Source organism: Physella acuta, unplaced genomic scaffold, assembly GCF_028476545.2.
Source record: "Physella acuta isolate Inbredline_101_S28 unplaced genomic scaffold, ASM2847654v3 ptg001335l, whole genome shotgun sequence".
Lineage (NCBI taxonomy): Eukaryota > Metazoa > Mollusca > Gastropoda > Physidae > Physella > Physella acuta.
The window spans coordinates 8,905-35,000 of NW_026732850.1; the positions used below are offsets into that span (position 1 = coordinate 8,905).

At 41.9% G+C, this 26,096-nt stretch overlaps 1 protein-coding gene and 1 long non-coding RNA gene across 3 annotated transcripts in view; one reads left to right on the forward strand and one right to left on the reverse strand.

The window, feature by feature from the left end:
- Positions 1-4,545: 4,545 nt before the first annotated feature.
- Positions 4,546-10,717, reverse strand: LOC131958559 (uncharacterized). The gene is made up of 3 exons (XR_009389252.1): positions 10,530-10,717; positions 6,742-7,160; positions 4,546-4,794 (listed from the first exon to the last, which is right to left on the reverse strand). It is a non-coding gene; the product is annotated as an uncharacterized LOC131958559 (long non-coding RNA).
- Positions 10,718-18,525: 7,808 nt separating this feature from the next.
- The window catches only part of LOC131958560 (glyceraldehyde-3-phosphate dehydrogenase), a 10,233-nt gene continuing 2,662 nt past the window's right edge, over positions 18,526-26,096 (forward strand). The window contains exons 1-5 of one of the 2 annotated variants that reach the window (XM_059323647.1): positions 18,526-18,736; positions 20,153-20,348; positions 23,128-23,305; positions 25,604-25,681; positions 26,092-26,096. The exon at positions 26,092-26,096 is cut by the window's right edge and continues 154 nt beyond it. In XM_059323647.1, coding sequence (XP_059179630.1) covers positions 18,600-18,736; positions 20,153-20,348; positions 23,128-23,305; positions 25,604-25,681; positions 26,092-26,096 — 594 coding nt within the window. In that variant the 5' untranslated portion in view covers positions 18,526-18,599. Of the gene's footprint in view, positions 18,737-19,099; positions 19,123-20,152; positions 20,349-23,127; positions 23,306-25,603; positions 25,682-26,091 lie in introns of those variants that run through there. The other variant, XM_059323648.1, reaches the window with a different exon arrangement.

A 26,096-nucleotide genomic window follows, 5' to 3' on the forward strand; every position in this document is an offset into this window, starting at 1 on the left:
CTGCCGGCTGTGAACCCCCACCCTCCCCCATGCCCCCCTCCCCCCCATTAATTCCGCCCCCCCCCCAATAATTCCGCCCCTGTAGTGAGGCTAACATGGTGTAGTTGTGTATCACGTGACCAAACAAACCAGGCCCGTGGGCCAGCCGCGGTGCCATAAATAGTCCAGGACCCCCTGGGCGCCGGCTTCAATTAATTAATTACAACTAATTTGTTGTTAAAATAACCAGGGCGCTGGGCACGGGACACGACGTGTGTGTGGGAGTGTGTGGGTGGGGTGTGGGGGGAGTGTGAAGGTAGGTGGGGGGGAGTGCGAGAATGAGGGAGGAGTGTATGAGTATAATTGTAAGTATTATTGGTGAGTGTGTGTGATTGGGGGGGGTGACGTAATGGTGGGTGTGTCCGTTTAATTGTGGGGTTAATTACAAGTGTGGGTAAATTTATGTTTGCACATTAGATATGTGTGTGCGTGTATGTGTACGCGTGTGTGCGTGAGTGTGTGTGTGAGTGTAATTATAGCAATATGTGAGGAAATACCTCTACGTTCACACTTCTAATCTACTTCTAGTTCCCAAGTGTGTTGAAATGTTTCTATCGTCTGCGAATATTCTATTAAGGGAGGGATGGCTAATTAAACTAAGTAAACTGCTAATTAAACTAAATTAGATTTAAAATAAACGCTTTACCTTCCGTCTCAATTTACCTTGTATAGTAATTATTTCTCATTTTATTAAATGATTAATGTAATCCAGTAATTGATTAATTACTTAATTAATTAGATAAATGTAACAAAATTGTAACATGTGTAAAACTAAGATATGTTTTCGTTAATGGACTCTCACAAACAGCAACCACTTTCTAGTGATTACAATTAATTAATTAATTAATGTCTTGATGAAACAATTACACGAATACTCTCCAGAGATGCCAAAGAAAGCGCGACCCCTGACCCTGGCACCTACTTAAGCCACAGGATACAGTCCCCTGACACAGGAAACACATTTCTCACCACGAATTCTCTCCCCTGCTCCTATCACCATGGACGCCGCTGGTAGTCAAGGGGGGTTCTAATTACCAAAGTCGAGTTTGTCAACTTGCAGATAGCAGCCTCGATGTTAAGCAGACTATTTTTCTATTCAAGGGTAGAACAGTGTCTAGGACTTAGAACAAATGACGTCATGGTAAGGTCTAGAATTCGAAACAAATATCTTGATGGAAAGGTCTAGGATTTAGAATAAATGACGTCATGAAAAGGTCTAGGATTCGAACAAATGACTTAAAGGAAAGGTCTAGGATTTGGAACAAATAACTTGATGGAAAGGTCTAGGATTTAGAACAGATGACTTGAACTAAAGGTCTAGGATTTAGAAGAAATGACTTGATGAAAAGTTCTAGAACAGGACAAATGACTTGGCGGAAAGGTCTAGAAATGAGAGCAAATGACTTGATGGATAGGTCCAGGACTTAACAAATGACTTGATTAAAAGTTGTAGAACATAGAATAAATGACTGGATTTAAAATGATTCAATCTCTCAGGATTGGACGATTGTTATTTCAAGAAAGTTGAGCGATGAGACTCGTTAAGATGGTAGCAATTCTTTCTTTAACAAAGGCATGTGCTTTAAGTCAAAGTTCCCACTCCGGACCTGGTGGGTCATAGGAAAGATGAAATAGAGTTTATGTAGTGATTGTTGCGTGCCTTAAATAATATTTATTGTGTAACAGCATTTTTAGAACGATAAAATAAAATGTCTTATAAAAATAAAAATAAAAACTTTTTTTTTTTTACTAACAACTGGCGTGGTGTGTGGTGATGGTGTGGTGTCCTATGGTGTGAGGTGTGGCGATCTTTTATGGTGTGTGTGGCGACAAGGGAGATCAATCAGCTAGCAGCAGGGGAAGATAACCTTTATCACAGAGTCACACAGAGTTCTGACCCCTAGTTTAGAGTGAGCCCCAAACTTTGGGACTACAACTTTTGTGATGTTGTAGGTCAATGGTGGTAGGAGATTGATGTTGTAGTAAATGGTGGTAGGAGACTGATGTTGTAGTAAATGGTGGTAGGAGACTGATGTTGTAGTAAATGGTGGTAGGAGACTGATGTTGTAGTAAATGGTGGTAGGAGAATGATGTTGTAGTAAATGGTAGTTGGAGATTGATGTTGTAGTAAATGGTAGTTGGAGATTGATGTTGTAGTAAATGGTAGTTGGAGATTGATGTTGTAGTAAATGGTAGTTGGAGATTGATGTTGTAGTAAATGGTAGTTGGAGATTGATGTTGTAGTAAATGGTAGTTGGAGATTGATGTTGTAGTAAATGGTAGTTGGAGATTGATGTTGTAGTAAATGGTAGTTGGAGATTGATGTTGTAGTAAATGGTAGTTGGAGATTGTTGTAGTAAATGGGGTATGACATTGGGGTAGTACTGTAAATGGTGGTAGAAGATTGCACAGGTGACACATTTTAGTGGCACAATAAATTTGGAAAACAATGTGGAAAAGAACGTCCATCAAGTTATGGAATAGGCTAACTAGGCTCACCATCATGGAACCCATAGGGATCAAGAAATAAGATAACCTATAAATACTTTGCGCAGAGAAAGACAAGCATATCGTTGGTTAGAGTTGGAAAGAAAAATTTTAATGTGATAATAGTCAATGACATAAAGCATACACATTTGAGCCTACACATACACAATTGAGCACTCACATACAGTACAATCGACAATCTGCCATGATATAACAAATGTCATAATTATGATATTTGTCATGACATTTTTATCATGCAATATGGAGACAATGTGTGGTCGTTTGATTTTATATACCATGTAGTCAAAGCCAGAGTTTCTTCAAGGCATCTCTTCGGGGCTAACGTAATGGAAATTATATAGAAAATATACACTTTTACCAGTGTCCGCCACCCTCCCCCGAAAATATCAAGTGACCCCCCTCGAAAGACTTAAGTCTGAAAGAAGCACTGCCAAAGTAGAGGTATCGTTTTTATGCTGTTCGAAAATATTATATGTTTTTCTTCTTCGTATTACTCCTTTCGGCTCCCGTAGGGGCTCAGTGAAAAGAATACGCTGTGTGGTCATCTATTTATACAATAGCCTTCAAAATCTGGCACCCCCCCCCCATCTCTAATTCAAACATCACAAGTCAAATATGCGTTCATTTATTTTGTTGTGTCGGTTATAGAAACCTCCGGCGTATAGGCTAGATATTGCATACTTTGTTCCATTCTTAGTATCATATTATATTGATAAAATACAAGACATAGATCCTTATACCCCTCGACCACGCCATCCAATAACTAAACATATTGTCCAATAATATATTTCCACCGTTTTCTAAAAATATTTTAATTTTTGTGACAAAAGTTTTCAATTTCCGTATCTACAAGTAATTAGCCGAAATAAAAATGTGCCTTGAACTATTGAAATCTAGAACAACCTTGATGGACCGAAAATACGTCAGGAATTACAAAAGGACACGATAGGCTACTCTTGTTTGCGATCACAGATTATTATTATTTTTTAACGCGTTATCTCCCTTTTTAAAAACCCCGGATATCAGCATGACGCAGTGACTAGGTAAACAAGAGTGGACAACTCTGTGATGACAGAAAGTGTGATAGTCCGGACGTGATGAAAACAAGGGCAGCGATAACAAAAACTATCATCAACACACGGAGACAAAACCTGAACATTTGTCTCTACTCGGATTTGACATGTCAGTTGTTTCATGGTGATTCTCACTCCTACAATATGCAATATGGGGGGGGGGGGGGGGGTAATGACGGAAGAAATTTGACTAGCACATTTGTATCTTGTCATTTTTAACAGGCGTAGCTTACATCCTTGACACAACATTACAGCAACTTCATAAATTAAAGATTACATCATTTGATATCCAAGCATGCCCTCATCACAAGAGCTAACTCCCCTAAAAATGCAAATCGCGAACGAGTCCCAAAATAAGCGAGGGCGCAATGGAACATAAAATTATTTTTAGCGCAAGTCATCTGATCTATAATCTCTTGAGCAAATAATCCATTTAGCTAATAAACACAGCTTAGAGAAATATGACTCGGACTTTCGTTCTTCAAATTTCAAACCGCTCCCCACCCACACCCCCACCGGCGCACCACATTAGTAAAATATTTCAGGTTGTATAAAGACATCAAAGCCAATTATATATTGATCTCTTTAGCAGACTAAACGTCGTTTTAAATCCCACACCCACACCCACATCATACCCACATCCACACTAGCCGATCATACATTGATCTCTTTAGCAGACTAAACGCGGTTTTAATCCCCCTCCCCCACACAAGCCGATCAACGAAGAACCCACCAATCAATACAAAAGACAGCATTAATCCCGCACCACACCCCACCACACCCACACCCATCCCCCACCACACCCACACCCACACCCCTCCCCCACCACACCCCAGCCCCTCCCACACCCCCACGCCTCCCACACCCACACCAGCCGATCAACGAAGAACCCACCAGCCAATACACCAGACATTACTTACCTTTCTCAAGAATATTTTTCCGGTAATTTCCGAGCGAACAGTTCCAGCGTTCGTAGCGGAACTGGTACATGCACTCCTCTGCGGACAGGCCTGTAGCGGCCGCTAACGTTTGCGCCATCCCTTTCCCTTTGCGGCAAATTCTCTTCTGTTTCCGGTGCAGGCCCAGCCTGTTACAGAGGCCAGCGGCGTCGACCTTGGGAGGGTCACGCATCTTCTGGAAATCTGGCGTCAGGATTGACTCCTTCGACGTGAGTCTGTTAAAAACAAAACATGCGTCACTAATCGTAAGTTTGTTAGAAAGGAACAGTGTCTTGTGTAAACATAGCGTTAATATGTTTCTACATGTGCTGCTTCATAATCTGGTAAACCATCGGGTGATTGCACTTTGGAACTTTAGGCACAAAGTCTAGGCAGCAAGACAGAGGCGTAGCGACGTAAGTGGGGGGGGGGGGTACATATGTCCCCGGGCTCATTTTAACTGTAGGTTTGAATTATAAATATACAAAAATATATGGGGGGGGGGCGCCAAATTAAAAGTTTGTCCCAGGGCGCCGGGAGGGGTCGCTACACATGTGCAGCAAGATGAGAATGATCGGATGTTGTCAGTGTATCAGAACCCAACTCTCTGCCCAACCGATGAACCCAAGAAAAATGTCATTCTAATTCTTATTTCTAATGGAAAAAAAATCCTATGCCCCATATACGACAGTCACAAATTTGTCACCTGGCGGCTGACGCTATCACAAAACGTCACTGAACTAAATCCCCACCCACTTTGTCACATCTTGCAGGGCGTCTTAAACCATATAGAAGCTGGCAGCCCCAACCTTCCCTGACCCTTCTCCTATCTAATGCTGCCAAATCTAGTAGATTAATTACGTGTAAAGTCAGCCACACATATTACTCATCCAGAACACTCATATGACCCATTAACAACTCACCTATCAAACCCACGTGATCCATGAACATCTCAACTATAAGACGCATATGTCCAGTGAACTACTCACCTATAAAACCTACATCACCCGTGAACTACTCACCTATAAAACCCACACCACCCGTGAACTACTCACCAATAAAACCCATACCACCCATGAACTCACCTATAAAACCCACATCACCCGTGAACTACTCACCTATAAAACCCATACCACCCATGAACTCACCTATAAAACCCACATCACCCGTGAACTACTCACCTATAAAACCCATACCACCCATGAACTCACCTATAAAACCCACATCACCCATGAACTCACCTATAAAACCCACACCACCCGTGAACTACTCACCTATAACACCAACATCACCCGTGAACTACTCACCTATAAAACCCACACCACCCGTGAACTACTCACCTATAAAACCCACACCACCCGTGAACTACTCACCTATAAAACCCACACCACCCGTGAACTACTCACCTATAAAACCCATACCACCTATGAACTCACCTATAAAACCCATACCACCCGTGAACTACTCACCTATAAAACCTACATCAGCCGTGAACCACTCACGAATAAAACCAACATCACCCATGAACTACTCACCTATAAAACCTACATCAGCCGTGAACCACTCACCAATAAAACCAACATCACCCGTGAACTACTCACCTATAAAACCTACATCAGCCGTGAACCACTCACCAATAAAACCTACATCACCCGTGAACTATTCACCTATAAAACCAACATCACCCGTGAACTACTCACCTATAAAACCCATACCACCCATGAACTCACCTATAAAACCCACACCACCCGTGAACTACTCACCTATAAAATCCACATCACCCGTGAACTACTCACCTATAAAACCCACATGTTGTGTGAACTATTCACCTATAAAACCCACATCACCCATGAACTCACCTATAAAACCTACATCACCCGTGAACTACTCACCTATAAAACCAACATCACCCGTGAACTCACCTATAAAACCCACATCACCCGTGAACTCACCTATAAAACCCACACCACCCGTGAACCACTCACCTATAAAACCCACACCACCCGTGAACTACTCACCTATAAAACCCACACCACCCGTGAACTACTCACCTATAAAACCCACATCACCCGTGAACCACTCACCTATAAAACCCACACCACCCGTGAACTACTCACCTATAAAACCCACATCACCCGTGAACTACTCACCTATATTATGAAGAAGATCTAAAAACCACTCACCCGTAAAATGCCCACACCTGGGAACAGGCTAGCAGAAATAAGCCAACTTGAACAACGCTCTGACCCCCGGCTCGCATGACTGTCACGTGGCCAAACGTCCTTCATGACGTAACCTCAGCCGACGTCTGAACATGCTCAGGGAGGGATCTTCCTCTTTGGAAAGCTCGGGAATTTATCCAACATTAAAAAGCTTACTCGAAAACTTGCAATAAACTCCGTAGGAAAACAAAAACGTGTTGTGAATTGGATCCTGAATCGTCTTTGCAGAATCCTTCAGGAAATTAGTTCACTTCTAGCTTAGATAAAGTCTCAAATTGAAGTTAACTTAGATACAATCACCGCTTATAAATCCAAATTTAAGATGAAAAAAGAAATTTGACCCGCAAGGGTTTCCGTACTTTTGAACCACTGTATTCAACCTGTGAAAATAGAAGCAAAGCGTGAACACCTAAACAACAATCACACGTCAACCCCTCTTTAACGGTCTGCTAACCACGCTAAAGACGTCTCACAAGTCGTAAATTTCACGCCGAAAACTTGCTGTCAATACGTCTACGGGATTATTTCTATGCGTACATTATTCTGTTTTAGTTCGTTTTTTGAATAATTTTTTTCTGTATTCTTAATCTTGCGTGAAAGTTTTGGTTTTTTGTGTATGTGTGCGTGGAAATTTGAAGAGCCATAAAAATAGTTGAGTAGAATGGTGTAGCGGTGTGATTTATTACTCTCACGGTTAGCTGGTGGTGGTCAATGGGGACTGGACAAGTCAATTCACAAGTCTTTTTACGTGTGGCAGACATATTTAACATTTGGAGAATTAGGTGAACGTTAAGGGACTGCGATTAAAACATATATATATATATATGTATATATATATATGTATATATATATATATATGTATATATATATATATATATATATATATATATATATATATATTATATCCACACGTTCTTGTGTGCACACAACGAATATTGTTATGTTAAAATATAAGGCAAATGTGTTTCAGCTTACAAATACTGACGCCCAAAATATTTTTGCGTACCGATTAGAGCTGCGTAATTGTGAGGTAGAGCCTCAGGGCGTACAATTGCTCATCCGATTGCCTCTAATTTGAATCGGTAGGACGTCACTAAGTCCACCCATCTCGGACGGGGAGGGAAAGACCATTGGACATGGAACTGACTTTACTACCTCTCGTATGTCGAGGTCACAGAAACAGGTGAATTCTAATCCATTTTTGTCCTATTGAACCTAGGTATAATTACCAAGAAGCTGACCCTATTTTTTTTTAAACATATTTTTGGACTCTATTTTAAAATTTAGAATTTAGAATGTGTACAAATTAGCTGAAAGCAACCTCTAAAACGCAATCAATAATACGCTGAATAATTATTTTTCCAAAAGCATTTACTTTGCATTAAAAAATAATTTACTATCTGTTTACTGTTGCGCTGGTGCTTTTTATAATTTTATTACATAGTTTGTTTTGATATTAAACGTAACTTTTTTGTTTGTAAATGTTGGACGGTGATAGTCGCCTTGCTGTAAGAAGTGAGCGGGTGGGGGGGGCTGATTTAAATGCAATCTACTGTAGAATATGTCGCTGAACTGATATGTTGTGTATGAAATTAAAGATCAGCATGACCTATACAATGTTATACACGGTTTTTTTTTTAAATTTTATTTTTGTAAAATCTTGCATAGACTAACCGAAGCCCCTCGCCCCCCCCCCCCCCCCTCTCACCCACCCGTCCCTGTAGGTATGTAGTCTCAAGCCATGAATATTAGACCGACTCTGCCCGTATTATTTCTATTTAAGGCCAGGGCGACCCACGCTGAAATAACATTTTAACGAAATCAACAAGCTGGGATGCTATCTTAACGAGATTAGCGACTTGTTGGCCCAGCGCGTGCCTCTACCAAAGGGGGGGGGGGGGGAGAAACAGGTGAACGAGAGTGGCCAAAACAGGGCAACTTAAACTGAGTGGACAAAAAAGGACATTTTAGGCAGAGTGGCCAAATCATTAGGTAAACTAAGTCACATTGTGGCAATTGTGGCCAAAACGTTACGTCGAGTTGAAAAAAGTGGCCAAAACATTACGCTGAGTTAAGCAAAGTGGCCAAAACTGTAGGTCAAGTTGAGAAAAGTGGCCAAAACATTACTCAGAGTTAAGCAAAGTGGCCAAAACTGTAGGTCAAGTTCAGCAGAGTGCCCAAAACATTACGCCGAGTTAAGCAAAGTGGCCAAAACATTACGCCGAGTAAAGCAAAGTGGCCAAAACTTTAGGCAAACTTAGGCAAATAGTCCAAAGAAGTAGGCAAACTTAGTAAAATCGGCAAAAACATTATCAAAGTGATTTTACGTGACTAAACTATATTTGTGAATTTTGCGTGTCCATAAAATTAAGTATGGACTTAGAAAACACTCCACAATTTAACATGCTTAAGTTCAATATAAAGTGCTGTATAAAAGAACGCAATCTTAGCTCTAGCACTCACTAAGTCACTTACCTCAGTCCCTCACCTCATAGTCATTTACTTCAGTCCATTACCATTATTTACTAAACCATCCCTTACCTTAAATTTACATAGAAAATATAGTTTTACCAATTTTCGCCCCCTCTCAAGAAAAAAGTAAAAGTCTAAAAAAAAACCCTGATCCTTTACGCACACAAAAAAAAAGCAATCCATAGAATATCGAACTTATCGGAATGACGTTCGTTAGTCCGCTGTTCCCTCCCACAAGAAACACCCCTAGACCCTGTCCCCGGGCCCATATATAGTTGCAGTTTGACCCCGGCTTCTAAGGACGACTAAGCCGCCCAGCCAATTCTCTAAGTGCACATATTCTAAGGAGATTAATTTCAAATTAATTGTTCCGTTACGGACATTTTTTATTGGTGTGATAGCTTTTTTAACAGGAAATTGACTCTGGCGAAGACATAAATGTGTCAAGGTTTGACACAGTCAAAGTTTTTATGAATTGATAAAATCACTTGAGTAGTGGGGGGGGGGGGGGAGGCAGGGCGGGGAAAGGTTATCTCTCCATATTTTAACATAGAGACTTAATTATCTGCTCATTGTTTTTTTATATACTGTTAGAAGGGATGGGGGGGGGGGGGGGCGGTTGTTGCAAAATGACACATTTAATTACGCCAATTTTAGAACGAAATTCCAAGCGTACAATTTCACATTAATTATGGGATATCGCGGTGATCTGTTATGACTTAATTATCGGTGAACAATTTCAAACAAATTTTAAGCAAAGATTACTCCGGGCAGAATGCATACGTCTCCGTTATGAAAAGTAAAAGCGATACGTCAAAAAGTTTATGTAATATGCTACATTTTAGCATACTAAAACATCGCGAAACTTGTAAACTTGAATGGAGACTAAAGAAAATTAACAGATTTAAAAGATACAAAAGTAGTACTTTGCCGAACCTAATGAGTAAATTATTTCATATAATATACTCGAACGGAGTAGTTTAAATTGTAATTTTGTTAAAAAATTATACCTATTTAAAAAATCGAAGACTCGTAACAAATATTTTTAGTATTTAGATAAGTTTATTTAAAAAAAAAATATCGATTCAAATTATTTAAAAGTTAAACTAATTTACTGAATTATTGTGTGCTAGTTGAAAAATATTTTCGCTCATTAATGGGCCTATATAGGCCTAATGTGTTGATTTAGGCCTATTATATCTAGAAAAAAATGATTATTCATTAAATCAATGTAGGCCTATAGGCCTAATGCTTAATATCACTTAATTATACGTTACCTTAAATATGTCGGTAGTTATCCAAATCGTATGTAACCACTTATTAAAGTTTCAACATCCAAACCACAAATGTACAATCTGAATGTGAGTTTAAACTGGACTAGATTCTCCGGCCTACCGTATGTATGCTAATAAACGTCCCAGTTGGCAGGAAGAGGCACTGGGCGGAACCATGAGACCGCGACTAAAGAGCTCGCTGGTTCTACAGCTCTGCAGCTGTCGGTCAGAACGTCTGGGGCTGTGGCTGATCTACCAACGGCGCGTGAGACGTAATGGCGATCGTGGGGGTGTTGGGGAGGAGTTGAGGGGGAGGAGTTAAGACGGGGGTGGGTGGAGTAGACTTGTATGACGTGAGGGGGGAAATATGCCAAGTATTTATTTTTTATTTATTTACGTTATGGGAAGGAGATTATAGAATTGAGAGGACTTGGCGACTACGTTAGTGGTTGTGTGGGTCAAGTCATATGGGCCTACCTGTGGTCTACATAAAACTCTTGGTACAACCGTACGGCTGTTTTCTCTATACCCCCCCCCCCCCCTCCGCCATGGCTTGGCCCATCTACTAATTAAATATTAACTTTAATTTTAAAATTAATTGCAGTACCAAACCATGTAGGACTATAATAGTTAAGATATTTATAAATACATTATTATGAACAAAAACATACTTTTCGAAAATCTATAAGCCTGTATTTGCTTTTGGTAATTTGTTTGGGTGGTACATTGACCTACACTTAAAATATAGTTTATGACTAGGGTTTGTGTAAGGATTAGACATTTTAATAGATCGTTGTTCTCAGTGAAGCTATCAAAAAACAAAAGTTGACATGGCTAATCGACACAAAAAGAAAAAAAAAATAGTTACATCTTGTAGGCTACAAATTAAATTCACACAAATCAAAATTTAGGAACAAACTTTTTCAAACTGAACGGGTAACATTTAGGCTCTAAAATGTACGACTAAAAGAAAACGGCACATATTCAGTCGCAGAGAACTTGTCTGATGGCCACTCGAAGAGAACTTGTCTGATGGCCAGTCGCAGAGAACTTGTCTGATGGCCAGTCGCAGAGAACTTGTCTGATGGCCACTCGAAGAGAACTTGTCTGATGGCCAGTCGCAGAGAACTTGTCTGATGGCCAGTCGCAGAGAACTTGTCTGATGGCCACTCGAAGAGAACTTGTCTGATGGCCACTCGAAGAGAACTTGTCTGATGGCCAGTCGCAGAGAACTTGTCTGATGGCCAGTCGCAGAGAACTTGTCTGATGGCCACTCGAAGAGAACTTGTCTGATGGCCAGTCGCAGAGAACTTGTCTGATGGCCAGTCGCAGAGAACTTGTCTGATGGCCACTCGAAGAGAACTTGTCTGATGGCCAGTCGCAGAGAACTTGTCTGATGGCCAGTCGCAGAGAACTTGTCTGATGGCCACTCGAAGAGAACTTGTCTGATGGCCAGTCGCAGAGAACTTGTCTGATGGCCAGTCGCAGAGAACTTGTCTGATGGCCACTCGAAGAGAACTTGTCTGATGGCCAGTTGAAGAGAACTTGTCTGATGGCCAGTCGCAGAGAACTTGTCTGATGGCCACTCGAAGAGAACTTGTCTGATGGCCAGTTGCAGAGAACTTGTCTGATGGCCAGTCGCAGAGAACTTGTCTGATGGCCACTCGAAGAGAACTTGTCTGATGGCCAGTCGCAGAGAACTTGTCTGATGGCCACTCGAAGAGAACTTGTCTGATGGCCAGTCGCAGAGAACTTGTCTGATGGCCAGTCGCAGAGAACTTGTCTGATGGCCACTCGAAGAGAACTTGTCTGATGGCCAGTTGAAGAGAACTTGTCTGATGGCCAGTCGCAGAGAACTTGTCTGATGGCCAGTCGCAGAGAACTTGTCTGAAGGCCAGTCGAAGAGAACTTGTCTAATGGCCAAAAACAGTGACCTATTTTAGGGTCACATCACATAACTGACATTTTATGACACTGAGAATACCAGATGTGCTGCAGTCAAGCGAGGAACCATTCTAGGACTGATCTATTCGTCCCAGACTCTAGTCAGGAACTCATCAGAGCTGAGTGAACTCAGGAGCTACCCGCAGATTTAGACATATCATGTTATCGAACCCAAGACATCAGAAATCCACAGGAGTTATAATTACACCCTACACAGTGTGAAAATAATTAAGACCACATGGATCCCTAGGAGAGTTCCTAGAAAAATGAAAAACAGAAAATTGCGCAGACGGAAAATGCACAAATACAAACTAATTAAACGAATATACATTAATTTCATCATACTCCGTGGAAAAATGTTTGATTATGTAGATGTGATTCTTCTTTGCTTGACAGATCGAAAAAAAAAACAGCCGGGGATTTATGGTTGATCCCCTGTCCTTCGCTAGGAGTCAAGAGGGATAAGTCATATCTATTAAGTCATATAATGAAAATGTATAGCTTCATTCCTGTTTAATTATTTTTTAAATAATTCCGTTGCTCTTTTTTTCCACATTTCAATAGGTTATAAGAACATAATTTGGGTTCCCAGAAACAATTGCACCTCGGAAAAAAAATACAATTAAAGATAGCGCACAATAATACTTCATGGAAATTAAAGCACAGTAAAAAAAACGCAAACTTTATTTGTGCGCAATTTTCCGTTGCGCGTTTATCTAGTGCGCTTAATTTGGGAACCGTCGTGTCACACTAAACCAACCTAACCCTGGTATGTTAATCCAGAATTGAACGACACTTCAACATGTATTATCGGAGGCTTCAATCACAATTAGTCAGACAGTTTGCGTGTGGACGGTGCTTACGATCTCCAGATACGCATGTTGGATTCACGATGCCAGTGGGTCTCAGTCTGCTCTTGTGTGCCCCGTGGTGGATGTTAAATAGGGACACGATTTCCATACGTGACGGGCTTTTGTCTAAATACCTAAGAGAGTGGGTGGAGGGGTGGTCTATAAATGACGTTACGCCTTTTTTGCCGACCCCCCCCCCCCCCTCTCACCCTTTACACAGTCATACATCATTAAAAAAATACTTTTTTTTTAAAAAAATAAACAAACACAATTCAAATTCTGAAACTTGGAATTTAATCAGTACCATCAGTTAAAAACAAATTAAGAGCAAAACAGTCTAAAGGCCAGTCCATGATGACGTCTCGTGCATGTGGGGGGGGGGGGGGGGGTCCTGTCTTATGACAAGATACTTTATGGGGAAAGTTAATTAGGAAAATGTAACGAAACTAATGTTTAGTATTTCATAAAATAAAATACAAGATTTAATATTCGATAGCATTGTGGATAAGTTGAAAGGGGGAGGTTTTGTGTACGTCATATTAGTTGTGTTAGTTGTTTTTGCTTTGTTTTAGTAATTCATATAAAATGGCTAAGTATATTTGCATATTGGCGAACAAGAGGTATTAAACGTAAACAAATATGTGAATAACTTACACAAACAGTTTCTATACAAGTGGGCACACAGATTAACTGATTGAGAAACAACGACATTAACCATTCCTTTATCTCCTTCAACCCTTACAAATCTCAAAATCTCCGTCTCCTGTTCGCGCAAGTAATCCACACCCCATCCCCCTTTATCCACACTCAAGTAATCCATAACCCATCCCTAATCCATACCTGACCCACTCGGCGATCCAGGGGTTGTGACAGGAACGGCTACTGGTGATCTCCTAATCGTTTTATTATCGCCCCTGTGTTTATTCACGGCCCTGACTTGTGTATTAGTGACACCCATAGCTGGACGAGTGTCTATTCGCACGGCTGGACGAGTGTCTATTCGCACGGACCACCCGTTGCCGGGAACTGATTCGGTGACTCCGTTCACTGCCGGGTAAATAGCGCGGGCGTTTGGTTTCAGCGTGCGGTGCATCACTCTTCCCAGCCAGTGTTGGTGACTTTTTGACATTGTCAACAACAAATGTGACAACGGGGGTTTAAAATAACATGAGGTCTGGTGAAATGATAGCCGGATAATTTGTGCATAGTCCAACACTAGGTAGAACATCTATACATTTTTCTTTTCTAAAAAGAGTTGTTTATAAATGACGTCATGCTTTTCTAGATTTTCACCTCACCCCTTGACTTAAAAAATCACACCATACCACCCCCCCCCCCCCCACACACACACGTACATAACTGTAAAATAACAGACACCAAGTTACAACGCTTACAGTTTCACATCCATAAATCTATAGAAAATTTATGTTTGTTTTTTTCTCATTGTTTTAACAATAAAATGTAGTCCACTTTACAAAACTAATTACCCGATATCATCACATAACATAGCCATCAAACTCGCCCCCCCCCCCCCCCCCACCCATCTCGCTCAAATTATCGTCACCAAATTCCAACCCCATCCCATAATTTTAGAATACCGCCAATTGGGGCCAACCATATCTGACGGTTCGTCAAGTCATTTTGACCTAACTCAATTTACATAATAAAGGTAATCTCAAAACAGTTGTTTTAATTATCTTGCATTCTTTGATGAATTTCATCGCGAAGAGAGTTAGGAATTACCTGAGCTTTAAATAGGTATTTCGATCAATTTAAAAAAAAATCTGAAAAAATTGTGTACAAAACTCAGTTCCAAAAACTTCTTTATAAAACAACGAAGTTATATCATCCCCCACCCTCCCGGCACCGTAACCCATCGTCACCTAAGTCCAAACCCCCATCCTCCCAATGAGTGTAGGGTGGCGTATGAATGACCTCTTACCCATAGTATGATAGATGCCCTCATGTATGAGCCCTCGCCAAATATTTTTAAAGTGGTTAATTACCTTCCTCCCCCCTCCAAATATAACATCGTCATCGTTAATTAAAACCCCAGACCGCGAAAATTTATAAATTATTGATGGTTAACTCTTTTGGTATCGACCTTTCCAATGCAACAGTATCTTGTTACAAACTTACAAACAGGCGCCTTAACAAACACTCACAAACACGTTTGTATTGTATTATTTAATTCGTCCACACACGAAGATCTTAATTCTTTTTAAAAAAAATCAAACTACAAAACCTATTCATGCCATGCAAGGGAGCTAATATCAGGTATTAAAATTTAACTCCATGCAGGAGTCATCTCCCCTTTGTTGTTGCCTCTTTATCCAGTCATCTCCCCTGTATTGTTACAACTTGTTGTGACTGAGCATTTTTTTGCCCTCCGCGAGCTTACATGTTTTGACGTGTTGAGCCAGGGGCCCCACGTTTTGAACACCCCGGGATTAGCGCACCCAGGGTGGCCCCAGGGACTGGGAGATCAAGACAGTGGTTTAGAGTGGACTCCAGAGGAAGAATACACCCCTTCATCCCCACCCCCCGGGCATTGTCTGGCGTGTCCGTTCACTATGACAGACACATGATAAATGGGACAATCGTTTTTTTTTTCTTCTCATACTTGAGTATGGGTAGCCTTTCAAACATGCATTTTGTGTTGTTTAGAGAAGCTGATCCCAGATTTCCATGTTGTGACGTAGACTCTTGCTTTTGGATACACATTAGGGGGTCGGAAAATAGGGGCTGAAATTAGGGACGAAACTTAGGCTTCAGACAATGCAATTTTAACTCGTTCATAAATTGTTGTTCTGACATTAATTACGATTTCACTGTTTTAGACGTCTTTAAATCTTCCCTCTGTTCGACAAGTTCATTATTCCAATTTTTTAATTTACCACTATACCAATACCACACGATTCCGAAACTCCATAAATACACTTTTTAAAAATTTATTCTAGAATTCTCCCTTGTTACATTTTTTAATTTATCTGCAGTTCCATTATTCCACTGTTTTACTACCTGTTATTCCACTTCATCCCCCCATACACTCACACACCCCCCCCCCCACACACACACACACACATACACACAAGTAGACTACCAAACCTGTACACCAGTAATGTTAAAACCCCATTGTATCACCCATCCCCACACCTAGTCTACCTGTGTCCTACCCATCAACCATACCCACACCTAAGCTACCTGACCGCTCTGGAATCCCAACGGCCGGCATGTCTGCGACCCTCGCCGGTAAAACCAGACGACGGCACCATCGACAGACGCTGCCTCGCGCACAACAACACCCCGATAACAAACACAATTCACGTTGCCTTTGATTGCGCTAACTCCGCGCAAAATGCGTCAAACTCCGCATTTAACTCGGGAGAATGTCAACGAGCTACGAGTCAAGAAAGGAAAAGTTTGCTTACAACCCCGTCCTCCCACCCAGCCAGAGGTTTGTTTGTGTACGGGGGAGATAGATACGGTTAGAAGCTGAAGTAATGAGCAGGGCTAATTAGAGAGGGGGATCTAAATGTCGTCGTAGCTGCGTGGCGTCAATAGGGTTTGGGAATTTAAGCAATGGGATTGTAGTTCTTTTGTAGGAAGGTTGTCTGAAGAATAGGATTCTAGAAAAATTCTGAGGTAGATACCACACAAAACAAGACTTATACTAACATATAGATGTAACATTATAACTCAGCTACGAAACACTGTCTTACTGCTTAGCCCTTCTTTATGGTAGACCATAAAGTCGATCCTTTTGTCTGACTCTAGTACATTTAATTTAAGCTGGAGGTATCTTCTCTAACCTTTCTCGTATATTCTTATGTAACAGTAGGGGCCGGTACCTCCAGGGCTATAGACATTTTTAAAATAGTTTTTTTTAATACTCAAGTTTGTATAAAGAACAGAATCATGCCGAAAAATAAACGCAAAAGGTGAGTATAGTAGAGCAGAAAAGTAGTACTTCCTAAAGAAATATTGAGGGTTTTTTTTTTTTTTTTTTTGAGGAATCGGAAAGAGTGCAAGAGCAGTAAGCGCCAGTTGAAATAATACTTCAAATGTTATGTAATACTTACATATGAACTTTCGTCAACCTAGTTGAAATGGTAATCAAGCTATCGTGTTTACAGATGGACACGCGGACAAACGGACAGACAAACGTGCATTTTTAAAAACGGAAGTAGATTTATTCTTAAGTTAGACCAAAGCCTTGGGTAATGTTTTGGATAGCAGAGCTACTTTAGATAAATTCGTGACATTCTTAAAATTACTATTTTACCAGATTTATTATAATTCCTTCTGAGTAAATATAGCCTAACTCTGTGTTACGCATTCATAATTTAGTAGATCTACTAACACAGGTGAAACCTTGAGTGGAAGATTTTATGTTGCCATAACTACACGTCAGGAAAAGTCAACTTTTGGGGGGGGGGGGGGGGGGGAAACGCGATTACGGTCCCTGTGTATCTTGCCTGATAACTGGTATGTGATGACATTTTCGTAGGATGGAGTTGGTTGTGGTGTAGGATAGCGTTTGTTGTCGTGTACGATAGAATTTTCCGTCGTGTAGGACAGAGGCGTAGCGACTCTTCCCGGGGACAAACTTTCAATATTCGATTTGCACCCCCCCCCCCTCCCCTCCTCGAACTTTCGATTTGCACCCCCCCCCTCAAATTTTTCTCTATATATGTTACTATTTTTTGCCTTGGTGTCACCCCCCCCCCCCTAAATGGTGTCACCCGGTGCGGTCCGCACCCCCCTCGCTACGCCTCTGGTGTAGGATAGCATTTTCCGTCGTGTAGGATAGTCTTTTCCGTCGTGTAGGATAGTCTTTTCCGTCGTGTAGGATAGCGTATTGTTGTCGTGTAGGATAGTGTTTTGTTGGCATGCCGTGTACGATAGAGTTCACCTGTTACTATTACCTCGGCATATGAAGTGATAGTGTGGTCAGCACTATGCCAAGCGGTAATTACTTTCCCCAACATGAATTATGTACCCATCAAAACTGGGTGGACTCAAGAACATTTTAAAGATTTGAACACGGATTCGAACTCGAGACTTTCGGGTTAGCAGTCGTCCGCTCTAAAATACCTACATGACAGGACAAAATATCAAAAAGCAAAAATAACATTCCATAATCTCTAAACTTTCTAGGCCTAAAAAATACACACTCAACCTTTTATATGACGTCACAGGAAATGGCCCGTCGCTAAGAAAAACAAAACAAACAGTCCGTGTAAGCTGAATGGTGGTGCCGCTCAACTTGTAGAAAATGAGTTTTAAAATCGGCATCAACGGATTTGGCCGGATCGGCCGTATTGTGATGCGGGCAGCCTTGGCTAAAGGGGTGACCATTGCCCTCATTAACGACCCCTTCATTAACCTGGAGTACATGGTCTACATGTTCAAGTAAGTTCAGTATGCCCAAGAATTCAGCTAGGTCTAGCTTTAGTCAGGTCTAGGCAAGTGTCATTAGACATGGTCTACATGTTCAAGTAAGTTCTTTATGTCCAAGAATCCAGCTAGGTCTAGGTTTAGTCAGGTCTAGGCAAGTGTCATCAGACATGGTCTACATGTTCAAGTAAGTACTGTGTTTGCAAGAATTCAACTAGGTCTAGACAAGTGTCATTGGACATGGTCTACATGTTCAAGTAAGTTCTGTGTCTAAAAATTCAGCTAGATCTAGACAAATGTCATTAGACATGGTCTAGATCTAGATGTTCAAGTAAGTTCAGTGTGTCCAAGAATCCAGCCAGGTCTAGACAAGTGTCATTGGACATGGTCTACATGTTCAAGTAGATCTAAATTCTGTGTGTTCAAGAATGCAGCTAGGTCTAGCTTTAGACAAGTGTCATTGAACAAACATGAAGTCGAAATCTTTTTTTTTAATTCTGACATATAATCTAGATCTACATACAACGGATATTTTCGGTGAATGTCTTAAGCATTTATTTACAAAGTATTAATGACTTGGGCAATTTTAACCAACAACAATATATGTAAATCTAGATCCATCAAAGATCAACCACACATAAACTTGAAGAAATCCAAAACTTTAATAGACGATTAACAGAAACACATAAAGAATAATTAAGTAATTAATTAATAGCATTAACCAATAATTGTCCGTTTTCGTTTGTGCAGGTTGAACTAGATCTAGAATCAAGTTTTAAATGTTAGTATTTTGTATTTGAATGGCGTTGTTTTTAGCCTCAAACCCGCACTAATATAATTCCCTAGATAGCTTAGCTTACGTCCTAGTTTCCAACAGTCTAATTGGTATCTCAAACTAAATACAGGTAAAATAAATTCATAGGATAGTGTGGCCAGAAGGGGAATAAAATACCATCCGCTATTTCACCTGAATGGAATAACTTCAATCAAGATTGTAAACTGACGGGCCCTATTTGTCAAGAGTCGATGTCTAGTTGATAGGGAGCTTTTTATCGGGATACATTATTTCGGCGGTCTGTTGGTCGTTAAATGACGCTGTTGATTATACCAGGATTAACTACCTAAGCAGTAAGCTATAGAACTTAGTTACCCTGTCGTATCTGACGGTCAGTAGGGCAGGTGAAATAGAGTGTACCTGTTTTTTTGTACGAATTTATAAATTGCTAAGCTTTATACCCAGCCGTCTTGAGTTTCCATAACGTGAGTCAGGTATCCAATAGAGCTGAGTGGACTCAGGGACTTCCTACAGAATCTGGAATTTGAGGTTAGCTTCCCTGCACTCTACACTGGCTACTTACAACTTAGAACCCTCAGCCATGTTTAACCTCCAAGATCACGAGCAACATTATGACCTTGACCTATCGTTTACAGATACGACTCGACCCACGGGACGTACCCCGGGGAGGTGAGCTTCTCCAAGGACAAGCTGGTGGTGGACGCCCAGGAGATCAAGGTGACCAATGAGAAGGACCCCGCCCAGATCCCGTGGGGGGAGAACGACGTGTACTACGTGGTCGAGTCGTCGGGGGCTTTCACCACTCTAGAGAAGGCTGAGGAGCATCTCAAGGTGAGACATGGTGTTGGTCACGGCTGTCTGTCTTGTTGGTCTTGTCTGTCTTGTCTGTCTGTCTTGTTGGTCTAATCTGTTTGTCTGTCTGTCTTGTTGGTCTGTCTGTCTGTCTTGTTGGATGTCTGTCTGTCTTGTTGTCTGTCTGTCTGTCTTGTTGTCTGTCTGTCTGTCTTGTTGGTCTGTCTGTCTGTCTTGTTGGATGTCTGTCTGTCTTGTTGTCTGTCTGTCTGTCTGTCTTGTTGTCTGTCTGTCTGTCTTGTTGGTCTGTCTGTCTGTCTTGTTGGCTGTCTGTCTGTCTGTCTTGTTGGCTGTCTGTCTGTCTTGTTGGTCTGTCTGTCTGTCTTGTTGGATGTCTGTCTGTCTTGTTGGCTGTCTGTATGTCTCTCTTGTTGGTCTTGTTTGTCAGTCTGTCTTGTTGGTCCCGGCTGTCTGTCTTGTTGGTTTGTCTGTCTGTCTTGTTGGCTGTCTGTCTTATTGGTCTGTCTGTCTCTCTGTCTTATTGGTCTGTCTGTCTGTCTTGTTGGTCCGTCTGTCTGTCTGTCTTGTTGGCTGTGTGTCTGTGTGTCTGTCTGTCTGTCTTGTCTGTCTGTCTGTCTTGTTTGTCTACCTTATTTGTTTTTTTCTGCCTATCTTGCTATCTTCCATCTTGTAACCATTATATCTCTACAACGTTTGAGATTCATCTATATGTGTCGGCGTGGTCGAGTCGGTAAAATCGAAAAGTCTCGAGTTCGAACCCTCGGGCAGATGAGGCTCGTTAGTTGGGGACAGCCCCTCTTCTAGGGGAGACAACCTGTTTGTAGTTTTTTTTTGGATGAACAAAGGCTATGGAAGCAAATCCAAAAAGAAAAGCAGGCTGAAATCAGAATCAATGGCCTCAATGGCGCATAACCAGTTGACACGTAACGCTTAATTGTGTTGTAGGGGATACCTTCGAACACTAAATTAAGAACGAAGAAGAAGAAGACACATCTGTCTAGATTAGTCTAGAACTATGTGTCTCACAGTCCTGTACGTGAAATACAGCCTGTCAGTCTAGTTGAGTCTAGTGAAACTATTCTGCCCGATAATAATGTGGCTCTACATTCATTATTTTCAAACCTCGACCACAGAACACAAATAAAATAACTTACAGCTAATGAACTTATTCCGCTGTCTTGTAAATTTCCTATAATTTAAATACCTTTCTAATTTTCAAATAATCAATGAACAGTTAATGAAATTTTGTAATTTTTTAAATTAAAATAACCTGCAAATATATTCAAACGAGTTAATCCGTCATCTTATTTCAGCAGCCATTGTTGATGTTAAATTATGAACGGATTTTAATTTTTATAAAGTTTTTTTTTTAAAAAAAAACGCTTGACGACCTTCAGTATGATCCCCCCCCCCTCCCCCGGGCGGTGAAACATATTTAGACCTTCAATTTTGAACTGAGACAGTGTCTAGTTAAAGTGTCAATACTGAATTAATGAGCGGACTGAATTAATGAGCGGACTGAATTAATTAGCTATAAAAGGACAGGGTCGGTAACCTGATTTAAATGAGGAGATTTAGACGAGTTAAGATTTAGTCGTGTTAACTGCTCTACTTTTGAGGAGTAGGGGTTGGGGGATTGGGGTTGGGGTTGGGGTTGGCTTGTTATCCGTATTTAGGGTTACTGGGAGCAGTAGATGTTGTTGAGCTGTAGTTAGTGTGGAATAAGAGTCACAAGTAGGACAGAGTCGTTATTAGTGTGGTGTAGAAACCTCCAATAGGGTAACGTAGGCGTGATTTCGACGCCACGGCGAGTGTTGGAAAGGAGTCAGTTATTTAGGTATAGGAGTATAAATTATAGGAGTCATAGTTTAGCATTGTATATGAATACCAGTTAGAATTCACAATTTATGTGATGTTGACGTAGTGGTTAGTGTGGCATAGGAGTCAGTTTGTGTGGTAGAGTCACAGCTAGTGTGGTATAGGTGTCACAGTTTGTGTGGTAGAGTCACAGCTAGTGTGGTATAGGTGTCACAGTTAGTGAGATGTTGGCGTAGCAGCTAGTGTGGTATAGGAGTCACAGCTAATGAGGAATAGAAGTCACAGTTAATGTGGTATAGGCGTCACAGTTAGTGTGGTATAGGAGTTACAGCTAGTGTGGTATAGGAGTCACAGCTAGGTGGTTTAAGAGTCACAGCTAGTGTGGCATGTGAGTTTCAGCTAATGAGGTATATGAGTAGCAGTTAATGTGGTATAGGAGTCACAATTATTGTGACACCAGAGCCGCCGTAAAGCAGATTATGCAAACACAGGGAAAGTCAGGTGAGAGCGCATGGCGGGTAACTTGGGAGCCGGGGTTATGGTTATTTATGAGCTGTATAGCAAAATTTTTTTTTATTTGATCTACTTATGATGAAGTACTAATAACCCTGAACCAATTAATTATCTCACCTAATCGCTAGTCTATCTAAAAATAGACCCGTGAGAGTGTCTTTGTCTGAGGGGACAGAGACACCACAGGTCAAGGTTATGGGTCGATGACAATTTCAAATCGCCCTGAGATCTTCCTGGTGTTAAGTAGCGGGTTCGGGGATTAAGAAATCTCACCTAATCGTTTGTTTTAGTCAAGGGGCAATACTCTCTTTCATCGGAGTTTTTTTCCTATTTATCCAAAAAAAATAATTAAATCTTCTATTTGTATAATTTTGAAGTATATTTATTAGCAGAAAGTAAATTAATAATTGAATTTTTAAAAATCATGTAGGTGGTGAATTTATAATTGATTTTAAATTTTCCCCAGGGAGGGGCCAAAAAGGTGATCATCTCCGCGCCGTCAGCAGACGCCCCGATGTTTGTGATGGGGGTGAACCATGAGACCTACAGCGCCAACATCAACGTGCTCAGCAACGCCTCGTGCACCACCAACTGTCTGGCGCCTCTGGCTAAAGTCATACACGACAACTTCGGCATCGTGGAGGGTAGGGAGGGGGTGGTGGATGTGTGTAGCGAGGGTGGTGGATGTTTGTAGGGAGGGTGGTGGATGTTTGTAGGGAGGGTGGTGGATGTTTGTAGGAAGGGTGGTGGATGTTTGTAGGGAGGGTGGCGGATGTGTGTAGGGAGGGTGGTTGATGTTTGTAGGGAGGGTGGTGGATATTTGTAGAGTGGACGGTGGATGTGTGTAGGGAGGGTGGTGGATGTTTGTAGGGAGGGTGGTGGATGTTTGCAGGGAGGGTGGTGGATATTTGTAGAGTGGACGGTGGATGTGTGTAGGGAGGGTGGTGGATGTTTGTAGGGAGGGTGGTGGATGTTTGTAGTGAGGGGGTGCTGGATGTGTGTAGGGAAGGGGTGGTGGATGTTTGTAGGGAGGGTGGTAGAAGTTTGTAGGGAGGGTGGTGGATGTTTTTATGGAGGGTGGTGGATGTTTGTAGAGAGGGTGGTGGATGTTTGTAGGGAGGGTGGTGGATGTTTGTAGGGAGGGTGGTGGATGTTTGTCTGGAGGGTGGTGGATGTTTGTAGGGAGGGTGGTGGATGTTTGTAGGGAGGGTGGTGGATGTTTGTGTGGAGGGTGGTGGATGTGTGTATGGAGGGGTGTAGGGAGGTTGGTGGATGTTTGTAGGGAGGGTGGTGGATGTTTGTAGGGAGGGTGGTGGATGTTTGTATGGAGGGGTGTAGGGAGAGTGGTGGATGTTGGTAGGGAGAGTGGTGGATGTTTGTAGGGAGGGTGGTGGATGTTTGTAGGGAGGGTGGTGGATATTTGTAGGGAGGGTGGTGGATGTTTGTAGGGAGGGGGTGGTGGATGTGTGTAGGGAGGGTGGTGGATGTTTGTAGGGAGGGTGGTGGATATTTGTAGAGTGGACGGTGGATGTGTGTAGTGAGGGTGGTGGATGTTTGTGTGGAGGGTGGTGGATGTTTGTAGGGATGGTGGATGTTTGTAGGGAGGGTGGTGGATGTTTGTAGGGAGGGTGGTGGATGTTTGTAGGAAGGGGGTGCTGGATGTTTGTAGGGAGGGTGGTAGAAGTTTGTAGGGAGGGTGGTGGATGTTTGTAGGGAGGGTGGTGGATGTTTGTAGGAAGGGGGTGCTGGATGTTTGTAGGGAGGGTGGTAGAAGTTTGTAGGGAGGGTGGTGGATGTTTGTAGGGAGGGTGGTGGATGTTTGTAGGAAGGGGGTGCTGGATGTTTGTAGGGAGGGTGGTAGAAGTTTGTAGGGAGGGTGGTGGATGTTTGTAGGGAGGTTTGTGGATGTTTGTAGGGAGGGTGGTGGATGTTTGTAGGGAGGGTGGTGGGTGTTTGTAGGGAGGCTTTGGAGAGGCTGTTTGCTGCTTTTTTGTGAGGCTTTTTAAACGGAACGATGTTTGTTTTATGTGTGGAAGGTATACTTTTTATTTTTTTATGTAAATTAACGAAGTTAGGTATTCCACTTAAACATATTTTAAAATTCAGGGACCGATAGGCATAGAAATACAATGTTTATTCATGAAAACCCTACTTAAAGTGCAGGTAATTGTTTTGGACAACTGAGACTACCAACCGAATTAATTCTAGCCTGTAGCTATTGGTTTCAGTACTTTATTTCAAAGTCCCCCCCCCCCCCCCCCCCCACTTCCCATATATCTGAAATGCTCGAAGTTAGATAAAACTAGGCGTAAATCTAACTTGCAGGTTTACTCTCTATCAAAACGTCACACTTACATTACTAGTGACACTACAACATTAACTTTAGTAAAGAGTGCTAGTATTACATTACCCTGCTAGATAAACTTACCGTTGATGGTGTCGTGTGAGATGTACTTCATCTAACGTACAGCTGATGTCGTCGTGTGTGGTGTTGATGGTGTCGTGTCTGCTGTTGATGGTGTCGTGTGTGGTGTTGATGGTGTCATGTGTAGTGTGGGTGTTGATGGTGTCGTGTGTGCTGTTGATGGTGTCGTGTGTGGTTTGATGGTGTCGTGTGTGCTGTTGATGGTGTCATGTGTGGTGTTGATGGTGTCGTGTGTGGTGTTGATGGTGTCGTGTGTGGTGTTGATGGTGTCGTGTGTGGTGTTGATGGTGTCATGTGTGGTGTTGATGGTGTCGTGTGTGGTGTTGATGGTGTCGTGTGTGGTGTTGATGGTGTCGTGTGTGGTGTTGATGGTGTCATGTGTGGTGTTGATGGTGTCGTGTGTGGTGTTGATGGTGTCGTGTGTGCTGTTGATGGTGTCGTGTGTGCTGTTGATGGCGGCGTGTGTGCTGTTGATGGTGTCGTGTGAGGTGTACTTTATTTTTTTTTTTGTCTACAGCCCTTATGACGACGGTACACGCAACGACAGCTACACAAAAAACAGTGGACGGACCCAGCTCAAAGGATTGGAGAGGAGGTAGGTGATGATGAATGAAGAGGGTCGAGAGTTGTGCTTTTAACATGGGTTGGGATTGTGCTGTTTGTAGGGGTGGGGTTGTGCTATTTCTAGGGTTCGGGGATTGTGCGTTTTGTCAGGGGTTGGGTTGTACTGGTTGTAGGGGTTAGGGGTCGCTACTCGCTGTGAAGGTGTTTTGAAACTGTTTGGGACTATTGTCAAACAATGGTATAGGTATGGGATTACTGTTTTGGTAGCGGTTTTGTATAATAAGAGTTGTAGGATTGTTAAGTTTTATCCTAAAGTTTTAACTTCTAACGCTTAAAAACTTTAAATCCTAACCTTACACAACATCAAACCCACCCCACCCTTGACCTTTAACCTTGACCTCTAACGACTGCCCCCCTCACCACTGACCTTCACCCTTACAGGACGT